Genomic DNA, 16639 nt, shown 5'->3' on the forward strand with positions numbered 1-16639 from the left:
TGCTTAATTTTTGTTGAAGTAATATAAAATTCCATCTTTAAAATTTCAACTATAACTTTATTCAATGAAAATATTAATAACTGATTCATTAATTGTATAATTTCCTGATAAGAATTGTTTTTAATTTATATGATTACTGATGAATTTTAGGAATGTTGAAATTCTTTAAAACAAAATAAATATTGGTATTAACAATTTATATATATATATATATATATATATATATATATATAATATACATATATATATATATATATATAATAATATACATATATATATATATATATATATATATATAATAAAATAAATTTTGTTAAGAAAAAAATTTCCACTGATCTTAAACACAATTTTATCATTCAAATCTTAAAGTTTATGCAAGTACAAATGAGAAAATTTTGTATTATATAAATTTATTTATATAATGTATTGTGATACATGTAAATAAACATTAATTTTATATTAGTTAATTTGTATATTTTCTTGTTGATGTGATATGAAATAATATATTCAATATTTATAATTTAAATTATGATTTTATTCAATGAGAATATTAATAAATAACAAAGTATATCATAAATAGAAATGAAGGGACTCTACACATTAATTTAAAAATATACCTAGTATAATACAATTTCATGATACACTATTGTTTGAACATAAATTTTAAAAAAATTAAATGAATTACTGATGGCAGTTTAGAAATGCTGGTGTTCTTTCAGACATGTTTGTGTTAATTCCACCCTGGAAAAAAGGAAAAATCGCATTAGCTAATGTAATTTGGTTGTTTATTCATAAAGTTGAACATACAATTTGTAAAATATTTGTAAAGTATTCTTATTATCTAAAACATAATAAAATAATTTTTGAGGAGAAAAACCTTACTTATTAACGCAACATCAGTTGGCACACACAATTGTAACGTCATTTGTTATTGAGGCTGTCCTCAGTATCTCCTCCAGAGGACGATTCTGTACCTCCTTGGACTGCTGAACCTTCACATCGCCAGGGATCGTACTCGGCAAGTTCTGCAGACATAAAAGAATTCGTAAATTTACAATTTATACTATTTACAAAATGTCCCCTCCTGTTTATCGTTAAATAAGCAATATTTCACGGTGATAATTGACATATTTTAAAGTAAAACATAACATATTTTGTAGTTTAAAAAAATCGTGAAACTTAACAACCATATACCAACACAATATAAACTGGGTAACTAAACAAAATGTTGTATTTTAACTTAATTCTGGTCTCTTGTAATATTCTATCCTAAGTGATATCCTAGAGTCGGCAAACACATGTTTTTGATTCTATTCATATTTCAGAGTTTTAACTTAAAGTTTACTATGTTTATGTTGTATGAATAAAAGACAAAAATACTTGCTGACCCTTGAAACGAAATACTAAAACTATTGAAAATCTAAGAAATCTAAATATCTACCTACAAGTCATCAATAATAAAAGTCTAGACTAATCTAAGAGTGAAACACGTGATATTACATGATGCTACCAGTACCATTCTCCGTCTAAAATCATGTAATATTGTCGCTCAAATTGTTGCGTTAAAAACCATTGGAAAAACCAGCTAAAAATCCATCGTCTGGCTCCATCTAAGCAGTCTACGTCACCTCTAAAACCGTCTAAGCCTATGTTACTCAAGAAGTTCGGGTCTAAATCTCCAATGTCATCGTTCTAATACTTAAACACCATCGATCAAAGTAGGTATGTTTTAATTATAGTATTCAGCAGCGGTTGCACACAGACAGTAAAACAATCGAGGCCGACACACTTATAGGTTGCATAGTTACGCACTTACTGCGACATTGCGAGCACACCGATTGCAGTGTAGCCAGCACGAAATTTCTCGCCTTTTGCGTTGTGTGAGAGGTCGGGGTGAAAAATGTTAATATACCAATGAATGCAGTTCCAAATGAGAAACAGAAAAACGCAACGAAATCGTTGCGGTCGCTTACCTTTTTTAAGCGCGATGACGGCGCCGCTTTCAGATGGACCTTTTTCTCGCACAAGCTCTTCAATAGTTTGATGCCTTAAAAAGAAAATGTTCCGTTTTCGAGTGTTCAACAGTTTAAACGATTGTACACTAACCTTCTTTTCGGTTGGCGCTGTATTTCGTTTCCCAGGCATCGAATAGTCTGTTGTAGTATCGCGGTTCCATGAACTGTAAATACTTGTGTGTGTTCTCAGTGGGAAATATTCTTTCGAAATTTCCTTTGGCGACGAACTCGTCCTCGGCCCTCGTTAACTGTCTCACATCGTCGCCCGTCAGCTTCGTCAATATGTCCTCTAGATAATCCGATCTACCAATTATAATTATTAACATAGAATATTTTTTGGTAATGAAAACAATTTACCTAGATTCATACTGTTCATATTCTATGTGCTTCAGACGCTCGGTCTTCATTAGACCAGTCGTGTAAATTTTACCAACAAAACCACCCGGCGTTTCCTGACTTTCCTTTGTGATTCTACTAGGTAGATGAAATTGAGCCATGTCAAACAATGTTTGCACAAGTGGTCCCTTTACATGTGCGTCTAACGGTGAGGCACTGTGCAGACTCGGAGAGATGTTTACCTATGTCACAGCAAAATTTCAGTTAAAATTGAACGTATGGATATAAGGGTTCAATGTTTTTTTTTTTAATATTAAAGGATGTATATATATTGTTAATAAACATTTATTGTTTGGGATTCTTTGTTTAGGATAATAGATATTTTTTTATATACTAATTTGTGCATAACATCAACAAACATCTTCTGTAAAATCACACAGCTTGCCTCAAAATGAGACAAATGAATCTACAATTATGAATAATTGTTGAATATTATAAATAGTATCATTTTAGCTTTTAATGTTTAATTTGGAAAATATAAGACTATTATTTCTATCGAATTTTGTTATATTGCATATATGTTTATATTAAATAATGTTGAAAGAAAAAGTCAAGTAATGCAAGAAAGTTTTTTAGGCTATGTATAATGTTTTAGATTAGTGTTTCATTATAAGGACATTATACTTCACCAAACCTCTTGTAGAGATTTCACCGAAATTTTCATCGAGGGATTTAGAGCGTATTTTTAATTTTTATAGTTTACAAAACTACAACGTTTTAGTAGGTACTGTTGGAAAATCTATTTAGTAATTAAAATTACATTCCGTAGCCATTACATCTGAAAGCAATTCAAAACTCTACGTCCCCACACGACCATACCACCGAATTTGGATAAATTCGAAATCACATGTAACATTTTTACATTTTGACTTGAATAAATAATTACCTAGGTATACTAGTTACAAGTTTGGCACAGATCCACAACACATCCACTTTATCTTTTATTGTGCCAGACGTTCACGCCGTTGTAAATCAGCAAATTAATAGTTTAATGTCATAACTTGAATCTGTCATTAAATCTCCTTGTATTCAAACTAATATAAAATGTCGTCCCACGTTAGCAATTAAATAAATACCTCTAGCAACCAAGGCTTCAAATCCTCATCCAACAAAACGTCGACCCCGAACAATTCGTAACAGTTATACAAGCTGTTCATGTGCTCCTCGCAGAGCTGTGTGATCGGTGCTTCAGCGGAGATCATCGTTTTTATCACCAACTGTTGTAGATTCTTCCACAGGAGGCTGCTGTTTACACCTCGTTCCTGTAGGTATTCCATCAGTTTGGAGATGGTCCTGTAATGTACAACCGGTTTATTCGTCCAGCTTCGGATTTTTAATAGCTCACCATTTATGGCCTTGACATGAGTTAGCGTCTTCGTTAGCAGTATACTGATCGGACAATTTGTTTATACTATAATTTGTTAAATGCCTGTAGCGATCTTTCAAATCTTTCGACTCTTCGCTGTATTTGGCTGAAAATCATTTAATTTTAGTTTCATGGCTTGGAACATACTAGAAATAAACTGACCACTTGCGAACCGGGCTAAACCGTCAGGATATAAATATATTCTTAGTGGATGGAAACTGGTGACCAGAACGTATAATCTTAGGTCGAATTTGCTCCCGTTTATAAGGTATGGTTTAGCGATATACTTTTGGACTACCAGCGACGTTTTCTTTGGTAATTGCGACCATTTGTTGATCACTTTTATGCCGACACCGCGTGCCGAAGCGGGCTGTAAAAAATCAATGAAACCTTGCAAATCAGACATAAATTAAACTTACCGGTTTAATAATCCACATTTCACCGCCGCTTCCATTTTTGTACTCCCAATTTTGTTTGAGTAGTTGCAACTCTTGAGGTAGAACGTATGTGTGTGGAATAAATCCGAATCTGCGAACGGATGATTAGTATAAATTCGTACAAAATTCGGTGGCGTTTTTCTTACTCTTTATGTCCAAACTTGTTGATCAGTCTTTGAAAGTTACGCCACAACCTATCTTTTCTACCTAACTGGAAGGTACCCGGGAAGTGGTTGATTTTCTGGGTTTCTTTCAGGGTTCTGAACATCGGAGATTTCATGTGTTTGCCCCACGTGCCGAGCCATTGATTCGACTCTAAAAAAACAATCAAATCATCACCACATAACACACAGGGTGTAACAACTAAAAACGGATAGAACGGTAGGAAGAATAGGAGTTAAGGTAGGGGGACACACCTCGACTGAACTCACTTTTGACCAAAGCAAAACCCGAATTGGTTAACGTTTGCCTAACTAATATGGGCGTGATTGTAGTGAGCTTCCATTTGAAAAAGCGACCGCCCAATGGAAATTTGGTCGGATGTTCGGCACTGTGTGCGGAAAAACTAATGTAAGGCGGAATGTACGGGAACAGGCTCTGTCTTACTGGCCACTCGCGGCACGCGTCGCCGGAACCTGCAAAAGAAGAAAGAAACAAGCTTTACGAATGCAAAACATTTCACACTGAACCACATTGATGAGGTATTAATTATTATAACTTACATAGTTGTTACTTTTGCATGAATTTCTGAAATCGTAAACAATTATCTTAAAATAATTGATTCATAGTTGCCGGATGAACAGGCGTGCACGATCATTTAAATTAAATTTATAATTCTAATTTATAACGTTTGACCCACGCCTTGGCTCTTGCACAGTGATAAAACTTTTAATTGCTTATCGTGGGAAAGAAAACAAGTACACTAAGAATAACTTGGAATGATTTGCATTTTGATTTGAACAATTCACTGAGAATGTTTTTAAATGTAACAGCGGAGTTCAATTTTGGCCGCTTTAAAATAAACCTAATGATTAATACGCTCGGCAAAAGAATTAGAATGTGTAAAAATTGTTTACACGATAAATTCTTTCTGGAAACGTTTATTGAAATTGTGGAGAGTGGACTGAAAGCAAAAACTAAAATTATATCGTTTGGACGATTTCTACTTGAAAAGCCATAAACAATTTGATGTATTCGAGTGTTTCATATGTTTACCTTCGTCTATAATTAGAAGATTTAATTAAAATCAATTAAGACCACTAAACTAATAATCGGTTTTAAATTAGAGTAAATGTAATTTTGTGTTTTAGACACAGTGTGGTCCATTTAAGATGGAAACACCCTTGAAACTTTTTTATGTATAACTCGCTTTATACATCCTTTAAAAATTGTTATCTGTATCATCCAACAGAGATCTATCATGACATTTTTATAGTCAATATTGAAAAAATAGGTATTTTCTTAAAAAAATAAGTTCTTCATTGCAGCATCCTTCAAGAAGTACATAAAAATATACAAGTCTGTGACAGAATTAAATAATAACATATTTTCATGATATTCAGATTAATGAAGGCCATAATATAAATTGTTAAATTATTTGAGAATATGAAATAATCATTCTACTAACAGCTTAAATTCGTAGTTTCAACAAAAACACAAAATAATTAATCTGATTGTGGGAACTAATATGTGAAGTCACTATTTGATATTCTTAGATATATTTAATACTTAATTTCATAATTTGAAGAAGAAATAAATCTGCGGCGGATCTTTTGGTTAATGAAAAGCATGATAAACAAACAGTTTAATTCAATTAATTTAGTTTAGTTTTGTGTGAACAAGACCGCAAGTTATTTAATCTGATTGTGGGAACTAATATGTTGTCACCATTTGATATTCTTAGATATTTTTAACAACGTAATTTCTTGATTTAGTTGATCACAAGAAGAATTTTACCGCAGACTTATAAATATTCAATATTTATGAAATTTGTTATGTATTTTGAAGAATTTTAAATTTAATTTATCCATTTTTTCTTAATCTTTGTTTTTAAAAATTTTACAGTAGATTTCAACAGGATGATTCGGATAGTTGTTTTGGCGTGTACAGTGCTACCTCTTGTATATCTTTTGCAGCTGTTAATTATTCGTTGAAATTGATTAATAAATAAAAAAGTGACGGGTGTGTTTCTGTCTTAAGTGGTCCACGTGTTATAAACACGTGTATTTCAAATAAAGGTTAAACAAACTTAATACATTTTTAAAAATACTCCGACAAAATAACGAGTTACTTCAAATCCAGAAGTATAAAACATATATAATATTTGTATATAATACACAACAAATGAAATATTCAAACCGCCTTCTTAAATCCGCTCTCGCCAATAAAATTTTCAATAGTTACATGGTGTCGTGCAACTGAAGCTCGGTACCAAGCAGCGTGAAAGAGTCGAAAAACCTGGCTGCAATATGCGCCTCAGTATCCAGTACAGACTGGATTCGCGGCTTGCACGACATTCATCACAGCAATTTTCTGTTTCGTATGTAATCAAGTCTAAAACATCGGCAAAAAAGAGTTACGACGGCAAGCGTTAGAATCAAAAAGCGACATCCTCACCTTTGAAGGCTCCACGTAAAATGTTACAGAAACAAATCAAAAATTCGCCGAGCAGTTTCAACATGCCCGGCGAGAATTTATTTCAGTCGAGAGTGAGTTAAAAAAAATGCGCCGCGGAACGGTGACAAACATGTCAAAATCGAACGTGGAGAAAATCGGTTGACAATCGTCCGTGTCGCGGACCGATTGGGAAACGGTTGACGTGAGCGAGAAAATTTTAAAATTGGGTCAAGAGTGTGGAATTTATAGAATGTTGCGGAAGGCGCGGGTTCAAAGCCCGTTTCGGGCTGTGGAAAAAGTGGTTGAGAAAAAAACTATGGAAAATCGTACGAGACAGGTGACGAGTAGGGCTCATTACACCCGCACATTAATAACGGCCGCACGACATCAAAGTCGGTTGTTTTTTTTTATTCCTCGCCTAGTAAATGTTCAAAACGCGAATTCAGCTATTTTAATCACAATAAAACTTGTGCGTGAATCTCTTGCTGAAATAAAAATGTGCCGTTGCCTGTCGCCGCAGCAAAAATATTTACCAAGTAATTAAATTTGGCACGCGGCTATTCAAAAACAAAAATTCTAATTATATTTTATTTTAAACCAGGCCAGTGTGTTAACAAAAAACTGTCCGGTTTCAATATCAAGTGATTCAGCTTGTGTGTATACTCACCGGTCTCGTTCAGACTGATTTCGGTCTCCTCCGATTCGTCCTTTTTGTCTTCGACACTTTCGGCGTTGGAAACTTCGCTGCCGCCGTCCGCTTCGTCCAGGTCCGCCTCCGGTTCATTGTCGTCCTCTGAACGGTAGCCCTCGCTGTAAAATAAGTCGATAATTGATTACTAATTGAAACGGGAACAGGTCGAAGAATTATGACTGCAATTGAACGGAGTGTGAGGACAAGTTGAAGTGGCAAATTGACGTGCACGAATCTCGTGTTCAAAAATGATTGTTTCAAGTTTAAAAAGTTTTTTAAAGCCGCTGCAGTAATTGTAAGCTACATTATGTGGGTCTATTATGGGTACATATTTACCATGTTTCTGCAGTGTTATGGCTAAATTTTTGCAGCATAAACTTATTTTTATTTAAGTCTGAGTTATACAGAAATTCTGTATTTTACCTCCAAGTATATCCTTTGGATTCGACTTTCTGCACTTAATACTATTTATTTAAAAAAGTGCACTTGAAGGCGATTATTTATATTTTTAATCCAATTTTTTAAATACACTTTATAATATGTGAGTATTGTACAGTTTCAAAATAATCTATCATCAAAAAAATGTGATGAAATAATATGTATGAACTGATTACCATATTTCACTTCACACTATTTATAATTAATTGATTAAAGATAGAAACATCTTTGTAACTCTTTTATTTATAACTAGATCTTAATGACTAATATTTCAAAATAGAGACAATAAAAAACTCTATGTATGTCATAAAAATCGTCTGTCCATCTAAATAAGGTCAACCATAACATTTTCTAGAGTAAATAAATCAAAAATAATTATTACATTTAAATTGAAATTAAAAAAAACTAATGTTTATTAAAAAAATAATTGAATTTAACATCCTTCAAAAAGGATATATACTAAATTTCCAAAAAAAAAAAAAAAATAGGATTTTAAGTTTTTAACAAGATTTAAATATATTTTTCTAATGAATCTTTTTCTTCTGATCAAATAAACCATGTCAAATATATCTCAAGATAATTGACGCATTGGTTTTCATAAACACTTTAGTTTTTAGTGCCAACAAGCTACACATTCAACTTTATCTGTTACACTATGTTCATGACACCTCCTACTGATAGATTCTGAAACTAATGCGTTAAGCCAGACTCCTTTATTTTCATTTTTCTTATTATATTTATTATTTTTCTTTTTATTTAATTTATAATTTAACTTATTTTATAAATTTATTAATTTACTTAATAAGACTTTTTCATTCGAATTTAATTTTCTCATCGACTTAAATTTAATATGCAATAATATTTTAAGAAATTTGATTTCTACCTATTTTGAAAGACATTGTTTTTTATTGTCTATATTTTCAGTTACCATTCATTAAAATCGAGTTATAAATAGAAGAGTTGCGGAGATGTTTCCATCTTAATTAGACCATCCTGTATTTTTACAATTAAAATTTTATACATTTTATTTAAAAATATTTTATAAATTTGTAATTTAAAATAATAAAATAACCTTGGTATGATATCCAGTTTCATTTTTGCCAAAATTCGAGCACTTATAGGGAGAACCAAAGCACATGGCACCGAAGACGCACGCACAAAAAATGTGTTACCTTCCCGAATAGTTGCGCACTGAGTAAAGGCGAGATTTCCCGCAAAATAAAAATAGTCGCGATTATAAATTTCGATCCGGGATTTTCGTGGAGAGTGGAGAGAGGTAAGTCCACGTGGTGCTGCCGGCGATCAACACGCGACTGCTTGGGTCGCGTTGCCCAAGACATGTTTTCCTCGCGTTGTTCGAAACAACAAACGAAATTTCCTAACGACTTGAAACCGATACGGCGTCGAGGTTTTCGGCTGTCGGTGGAAAAACTGGTTAATTTTAGCCCGTACCACGGCTCTACTGTTTGTTATTATTCCATTTGTGGATCCTCCGATGGGAGCATTCGGGTTCAATTGGGACGATTCATTTGATCTCGCCACGAAATTGGGCGGCAAACAATCTTAAAAATAAATTATATGTCGACTAATTCGTGGTGACTTTGCCAAAAATCCTACCTGGCGATAAAAACCGTTTCGAAAACTGAAAATCGTAAATTCTGAATGGACACGAGAAACGCTCGCGCTCTTTGTTCGTTTAAATAAAATAAGTCGGTAATCAGCAATTCGAAACCTGGACTAATAAATAATAATGTAAGTCGGTAATCAGCATTTCGAAATCGGGGATTTGCCGTGCCAGACGTTTTATTAGGGCTCGTTATTGGATATCACCCGTTTCTATTTTCGGAGGTAAAATTGGTTTCGTACCGTAATTTTCGGGACTGAAAATAAAGTATGACTACCCCCCTTGAAATTAGATACGTTTTATGGACACGTGAGCCACGACTTTACAAAAGAAAAATACAAAGTATTAAACGGTGTTTGTGTATTTTGGTTTCAAATTAATTATATTGTCAACTGAAGACAGTTTGTTGGAATGGATGGGGAACATTATGAATAAATTTGTGTCCTAATCATTATAATTTACAAATTAATAACTAATTAATTTAAGAATATTATTTTACTGCAGATATTGTTAATAAATAATTATTAATAGAGAAAATAATTAAAAAACAACACACAATATATATAATATTCTATAAATTTTACGTACATATTTAGTCTTTGGAATATTTACAAATAGAATGAATCAAAATTATTTCGTTTATTTGCCCTTTTATTTATATTTTTAAATTTGGGCAGTAACACTATAGTAAAAAAATATGAGAAAATTGTTAAAATATATTAAAATTAAATGTTGTCTTTAATTGATGACTGAATACAATTATTTAAGACTTTATCTTCTAAAACTAAACTCTTTAATTAAAATTAAACCTTTCTAACTATTTAGTATACTTTTTACAGTATTACACTACTCAAAATTAGTCAGTTAATATGCATCAACTAATTCACTAGAAGTTTATAGAAAACTAAAACAGACCAACAAAATGAAATTATCTTTATTTAATATTTTTAATTCTTTTTCAAATGGTTTTCTATAAATTTTGTGGTATTTTTAAAATCTAGACTTCTGGACCTATCCCATCTCGAATCAAAAGGTTTCTCACATGGAATGACAAACTAAAGTGACTGTACTACCAACAATTGTAATGCTGAAAAGTATATTCTTGATAGATACGTTAACAAAAGTCACTAACAAAATTCCAAAATATCAGTAATATCCAAACAGGGTCTTTACTTTTTTTCTACATATTATTCTATTTTTTTTGTTTGTTTATTGACCCTTTTAGTGACTCATAATTACTTAAATTTAAGAGTATTTATATTTTTAATTACCTCCAATAATTTTATAGTAATAAATAAAGACTAATTAAAGTATTAAAATTAAACCATTTAACTGTTTAGAATACATAGTAACATACAACTGAAGATTAATAAGTTACTGAATTAACTGATTTATTAGAAGTTTACAGAGAACTAAAAGACATATCAATCAGATTTTTTTTAATATTTTCAAGGCTGTCACTTCTGCTTCTATCGAAAGTGACATTAATTTTCATTCTCAAAAAGAATTCTGTAAGATTAATTCTATTTTTGAATTCTACGTAAACTTTTAAAAATGTCCCAACATAATAACTAACTAAAATGTCTGTATTACTAATGTAATGTTGAAAAGTATATTATATCAGAACCCATTAATAATATTCCAAAATATTAATTAAAATTAATAAATTAAAATATTTTTCCCATTTACATTAATATTAATACTTGAACTAAACTGTTATTAGTCACAACTTTTTTTAATAAAGTCTTTTTAAATTAACATTAGTTGCTGGACTAGACAAAAACTGTTTAGAGAGGAAATGGTACGCAGTGGATATTTCCCTGATCAATGTGGATCAATCCCTGAAATTTCTTTAAAATTATTCAGTGAGAATTCAGATGTCGTAGGTGGTACAAAATGCAATCTCCACCATCTTCTAGTATTTCAGACTTCTTGGTGTTACCTTTTTATTTTTTTTTATGATTTTGCTCACGACTTTATTTTTTATATCTTCAAAAAAGTATGTTTTGTATCAAGTATCTAACAGGTTTTTTACTCCAGGAATGAAACTTTCTTGAATAGCTCCAATGTCAATAACCAATTCCATGCTTCTCATCAGTGCATTAAATATATTTTTGAGTAATATATAACTTCACGTTACAGCTGCAAAATTTCGGGCATATATCTCTTTTAGTTAATAAACGATTCAGTTTATTACTAGAAAATAAACGATTCAGTTTATTATTGGAAAATAAACTGCTCCATATTTATTTAATAGCCAAACTCTATGCCAATTTATATAACAATACATGTATTGATGTGACCTCTTTCCTAAATAAGAATTCAGTTTTCAACTGTATAATAAAAAATAATTGAAACTAGATAATAACTTATGATAAGACGTCCATTTAATAACATACGTTCATTGATTATCCGAGAACAGAATTGAAAACAGTTTCGAAGCCACATCGATATTTCCGTTTTCGTTTCATTAATGCGTTTAAAAATAGTACACAAGCACTATTTATAGTTATAACCGGATGATGAATGCCAAACCGATGAGTGGCGATAAATTCAACTGAATCTATACGATTCTCGTGTTAATTGCGCGTGTAATTCGTTCAGATCGTTGCCAAAACGTTTCTCGCTTCGATCGATCGTTAATAATAATTAAAAAATATGAGGGGAAATGCTTACTTAACGTCGTGGTTGGGTTCGTTCAATATTTTTCTTTTCACCAAATCTTTCTGAGTCTGCGGGTCATCTTCTATTTTGTTTTCCACGACTATGTTACGTTGAAACAAATATTCATTGAGCACTTCTCTTAAATGGGTACACGTCTTACCCTGTTAATGTTGTCTGATTAATAAATTAGGTTGTCTTTAATCAATTTCAACAAAGTTATAAAACGCACAAAGATTAAATGCTGCGTTTTATAATATGCAATGATATTACGTAGCATGTGATCCTTTTGGGGGAAAATTTACACATGTACCTTGGTGTTACAACAGCTTGCGGGCGTTTTCAAAAATTGTTCGTTCTTTTCAAACAACAGTCTAGATTTTTCGTCGATTTTCAACAGTGTTTCCCCTAATAATTCTTTGAGCCTTGTACAAGTTGTGGTTTCATCTTGAATGCACTTTTTCAATTTAATAAGGGCGCCGGATTTCGTTTGGGTAGCGTTTGTGGAATCGTTCAGGATTTTCGACAAGCTCCTGCCCAACGACTGTTCTTGATCTTTGGTTTCTTGTGATGGTTTTTTCGGACCTCTACGAAAAAATTATCACTAGAGTATTTGGACAAACCCGTTTAAACGATAAAAACGGTGCCATTCAATAGTCTTTGAGTAAAAGGTAATTATTTGCCATTAACTTACAAAACAGCACTCTTACTTAAGGTCTCTTGCGGTCTTGACAATCTTATCTGTAAGCTTAAGTTTTGTCGGTTCTACTTTCCTCTCCAAATTCGGTGTGGTAAAATCGAGTTTGCCTATTTTCCTAAAGGGAACGGGGCGCTGGACAATCGACTGGGGTTTTGGGGCTAACGTTCTGTGCAATATATCACGAATTACTTGTAAATTCTCTTCGTCACTCAAATTTTCGCATCTTTGATATTTTTTTGGGGATACTCTAGAATAATCGAGTATAAAGTAAAGATTGCCACAGCAACGAATTTTTAAACGGGAAAACTGTTAGATAATATATTTATGCCACAAAAATAAAATAAAGTATATTACACAATATAGTATAATGCATTTATAAACTTTGCATTATATAAAAAAAATTTCAAAAAATATCCTATTTCACAATAAAAGTTAATTTACTTAATTTAACAATAAAATCAATTTGTGAAATATTTAAAATTATATTTGTATAATAATCTAGTTAATTTTTTTATATATTCGTCGAACATATGACAATAATATAAGCTTTCCTTTTGTAATGATGATGAATTGCTCGTAAATATCGTTTAATTTTCCCATCTTTTAATATTCTTTTTCATGAAATATTTTTAGGGGTTATTCAAAAAAATACGTCACAGCAAAGAATTTTGAATAAAAAAAATTACCTAATTAGATTACCAGAATTACCAAAACAGATCAAATAATTATTGGATAATAAAATGTTTAAATAATATTTTAAGAGTTTTAAAAAATATTTTTATCATAAAAGTTTTTTCTATGTGTAATAAATTAATTCAAAAATTCTCTCAAGTTTTAACGCATTTTTCTTTCTATGAAATATTAGATATAATTCTAAAAATTACCTTACAGAAAATAATATAAAATAAATGATTAATGATGTGACTATTAATTAATAAAAAATTGTAAATTAATATTAAAAATTGCATTGAAGATTGTTTGATCATTTAAGTTGAGTTACTGTCTTAACCTAACAAACATAAACTGAATGATTAGACAACATATTTTAAACAATTTTTTCATATTTCAATATTTTTATAGATATATTGATAAAATGACAATATAATATTTATATTATTTTTCTCAATGTTAAATAAGTGGTATAATGAATGAAATTAAAAATTTACCTTTCAGTGTTGGCTTGTGTGAGGCACGGTGTGGAAGATACTTTGGGCCTGTTCCTTCTCAACTTGACATTGCTGAATTTGGCACCTGCAGGTCTGGTTTTCAATGAGATCCGGGAACGTTGTTTGGCAGTGGGTGAAAGCATTTGCTTTTCCTTAGGTTTTTTCACTTTTAGTTCATATGGTTTTGCGACCAGTGGCTCGGGAATGTCGCTGTACTTTTCAAGCATCTGTTGAATAAATCTATTACAATCACTGGGAGATTTTTCTATACTGGGAGAAGAATTTTTTAACGTTACTAGATTTTCCTTCAGGCGGTTCATTTCAGTGTTATACTTGTCATGTAAATTGAAAGAGTCTAGTTCTCCCGTATTAAAATATGTTGAGGTATCATAACACATACTTCGATCTTGTATGTTGTGGTGTTTCAAATCTACTAATGTACAATATTCCCTACAATTCTTATAATCATCACAATTTTGATTGTCCCTAAACAGTTCATTTTTAATGTGGAAGGGGGAAGTCCTAGTTTTAGGTAACGCCGAATGCCTTGGCGAGCTTAATCTCTGATCCAGTCTGTAATGAGGCCTTAAAACGTCAATTTTATTAGGACTGAGCTTGTTATCCATCACAATAGGTTTATATTCCTTTTGAACACTGCTTAATTGATTTATATCATTAAATAATGGCTTGGACTTGACAACATAGTCACTTGTGTCACTAGACAGTTTTGTTGTCATACTTTGGCAATTGTTAGATATATAAGATGTAGGCAGTTCACACAAGTTTGATCTTATCCTACAGCATTCCACTCTATTATCTTTGCTCTCACACCAGTTATCTTTTGTTTGACTCCATCCATCTTTCACATCATATTCCAACTCCATATTTTCATACTCTCTGCTTCTGTGATATTTTCTTGGCGTAAAGGTTTTCATATCCTTACATTTTTTTCGGCACTCTATCCTAGGTTCATTGGTTTCACTTCTAGACCTCCTTCTGGGTGAATGTATCTCGCAGGTAGGGCACCAGGATGAATAGGAATATTTGCAAGTTTTCGGACAACTGTACGTTAAAGTTAAATTGCAATCACCCATTTTCTGTTTAGTATTTCAGTACAACTCACTAAACACAACAAATTCTCCTACATAACCTAAAAATAAATAAACACGTTTATTCCAACACGTTTATCACTTAAACACATGTAATATAAACGTGGAAGTAAAAATTAGCTTTAAATTTCAAAATGGTGTGTAATCTATAGAACAATAAACGAAATACACAATAGATTCTACAAAAACAATAGTTCACCACAACAAATGACGATAAATTAAAAACAGTAAAACCAAAACTCACTTTCCAACCGATACTAGTTAACCGAAATCCTATCACATTTCCTATAATTTCGTGTTTAATCAATCTTGGTGATCGACATACCGAACCATCTTACCCGCGTGTAAAGAAAGAAATTACGCCGTCAATCAACGACGCTCGATAACACTTCCGTCTCACACCAATACACGGCCGGAGAGCGAGAGAACCGTCCTACGATTGTCGACACGTCACCGAACTAAAAAATGGAGGAGTTGAAATCCGAAATGATCACTTTCCCGCGTTAAATTTCATAATAAATATTATCGGAATTCGTTTTATGCGTGTTTCGTACTGAAATAATTATGTTGAGTGAAAGAGGAATTTTTTTTATGTCGGGGGACGTTAAAATTTTACATTTTTATGTCGCGATTTGATATAAGTCGACTGGTTTAAATGTGCCGCATATTTTGATATGCAGCTACGCACTTTAAATCTGCGTCGTTTAAACTATAATAAAGATTATCTAATAGCGTTCCCTAATCGGTAACCAATAGCTATTATTTATCTTAACTTCTGAGTTTACATCAATTTGTAATAATACAAAAAGTTATGTGTTGTTAGAACATAGTTCTTTTAAAAGCCTACGAAATTCTTTGGACGGACGGGTAATGTTAATTTTTTATTAAATTACAAAAAAAAAACTGCCGGGTAGAAAAAATTTCCCAAATAGCTAATGAGAGATTTATTTTGCAAAGGGCAGCCTCTATTTATTTTGTCATTAATGACATCATTACGAAATTATGGATGTCTTAAAATATCAGAAAAATAAAATATTTTGTAAAAAACACTAAGTTTATAACAAAACTTTTTTTAAGGACATAATTTTCTATGCACAGGATTTTAGATTTACTTTATTATTTATTAAACACGAAAAACTACAAAGTAAACACATATGATATACTGATATACATATCAGAATATCAATCTTCCACATGCATGCGTAAATATTAATTCTTCATTCTGAATATAGTGCGTTTCGTTTCATTTTTGCACCACTAAAACCTTACATTAAAAATGAATAATATTGATCCTTCAGTAACTTTTAAAGTATCCTTCCACAAAATGGTATTAATCTTGAATGAAGCTGTAAAAAATGGAAAAATGTATAAAATTTATGTACCTCTATAAGATGTATATTCAGACTAGATGATAAATAGA

General features: G+C 31.5%; 1 protein-coding gene and 1 long non-coding RNA gene across 4 annotated transcripts; both read right to left on the reverse strand.

Moving 5' to 3' along the window:
• Nucleotides 1-513: 513 nt before the first annotated feature.
• On the reverse strand, nt 514-15621 carry LOC109600356 (tubulin monoglutamylase TTLL4). Of its 2 annotated transcripts, none has more exons than XM_020016505.2 (14): nt 15464-15621; nt 14111-15260; nt 7498-7640; nt 4646-4849; nt 4361-4529; nt 4197-4305; nt 3940-4147; nt 3757-3883; nt 3488-3704; nt 2373-2593; nt 2107-2318; nt 1974-2047; nt 883-1025; nt 514-741 (listed from the first exon to the last, which is right to left on the reverse strand). In XM_020016505.2, exons 2-13 carry the CDS (start codon nt 15202-15204, stop codon nt 897-899), a joined length of 2907 nt encoding a protein of 968 aa, XP_019872064.1. In that variant the 5' UTR covers nt 15205-15260; nt 15464-15621; the 3' UTR covers nt 514-741; nt 883-896. The 2 variants fall into 2 exon arrangements, with proteins under 2 accessions (XP_019872064.1, XP_049826356.1); XM_049970399.1 differs by having other exon boundaries at nt 4631-4849.
• Nucleotides 12335-13180, reverse strand: LOC109600383 (uncharacterized). 2 transcript variants are annotated; one of them, XR_002191614.2, is made up of 3 exons: nt 12955-13180; nt 12558-12831; nt 12335-12408 (listed from the first exon to the last, which is right to left on the reverse strand). It is a non-coding gene; the product is annotated as an uncharacterized LOC109600383 (long non-coding RNA). The 2 variants fall into 2 exon arrangements; XR_007548808.1 differs by having other exon boundaries at nt 12939-12977.
• Nucleotides 15622-16639: the final 1018 nt, after the last annotated feature.

Source organism: Aethina tumida, chromosome 1 (assembly GCF_024364675.1).
Source record: "Aethina tumida isolate Nest 87 chromosome 1, icAetTumi1.1, whole genome shotgun sequence".
Classification (NCBI taxonomy): domain Eukaryota; kingdom Metazoa; phylum Arthropoda; class Insecta; order Coleoptera; family Nitidulidae; genus Aethina; species Aethina tumida.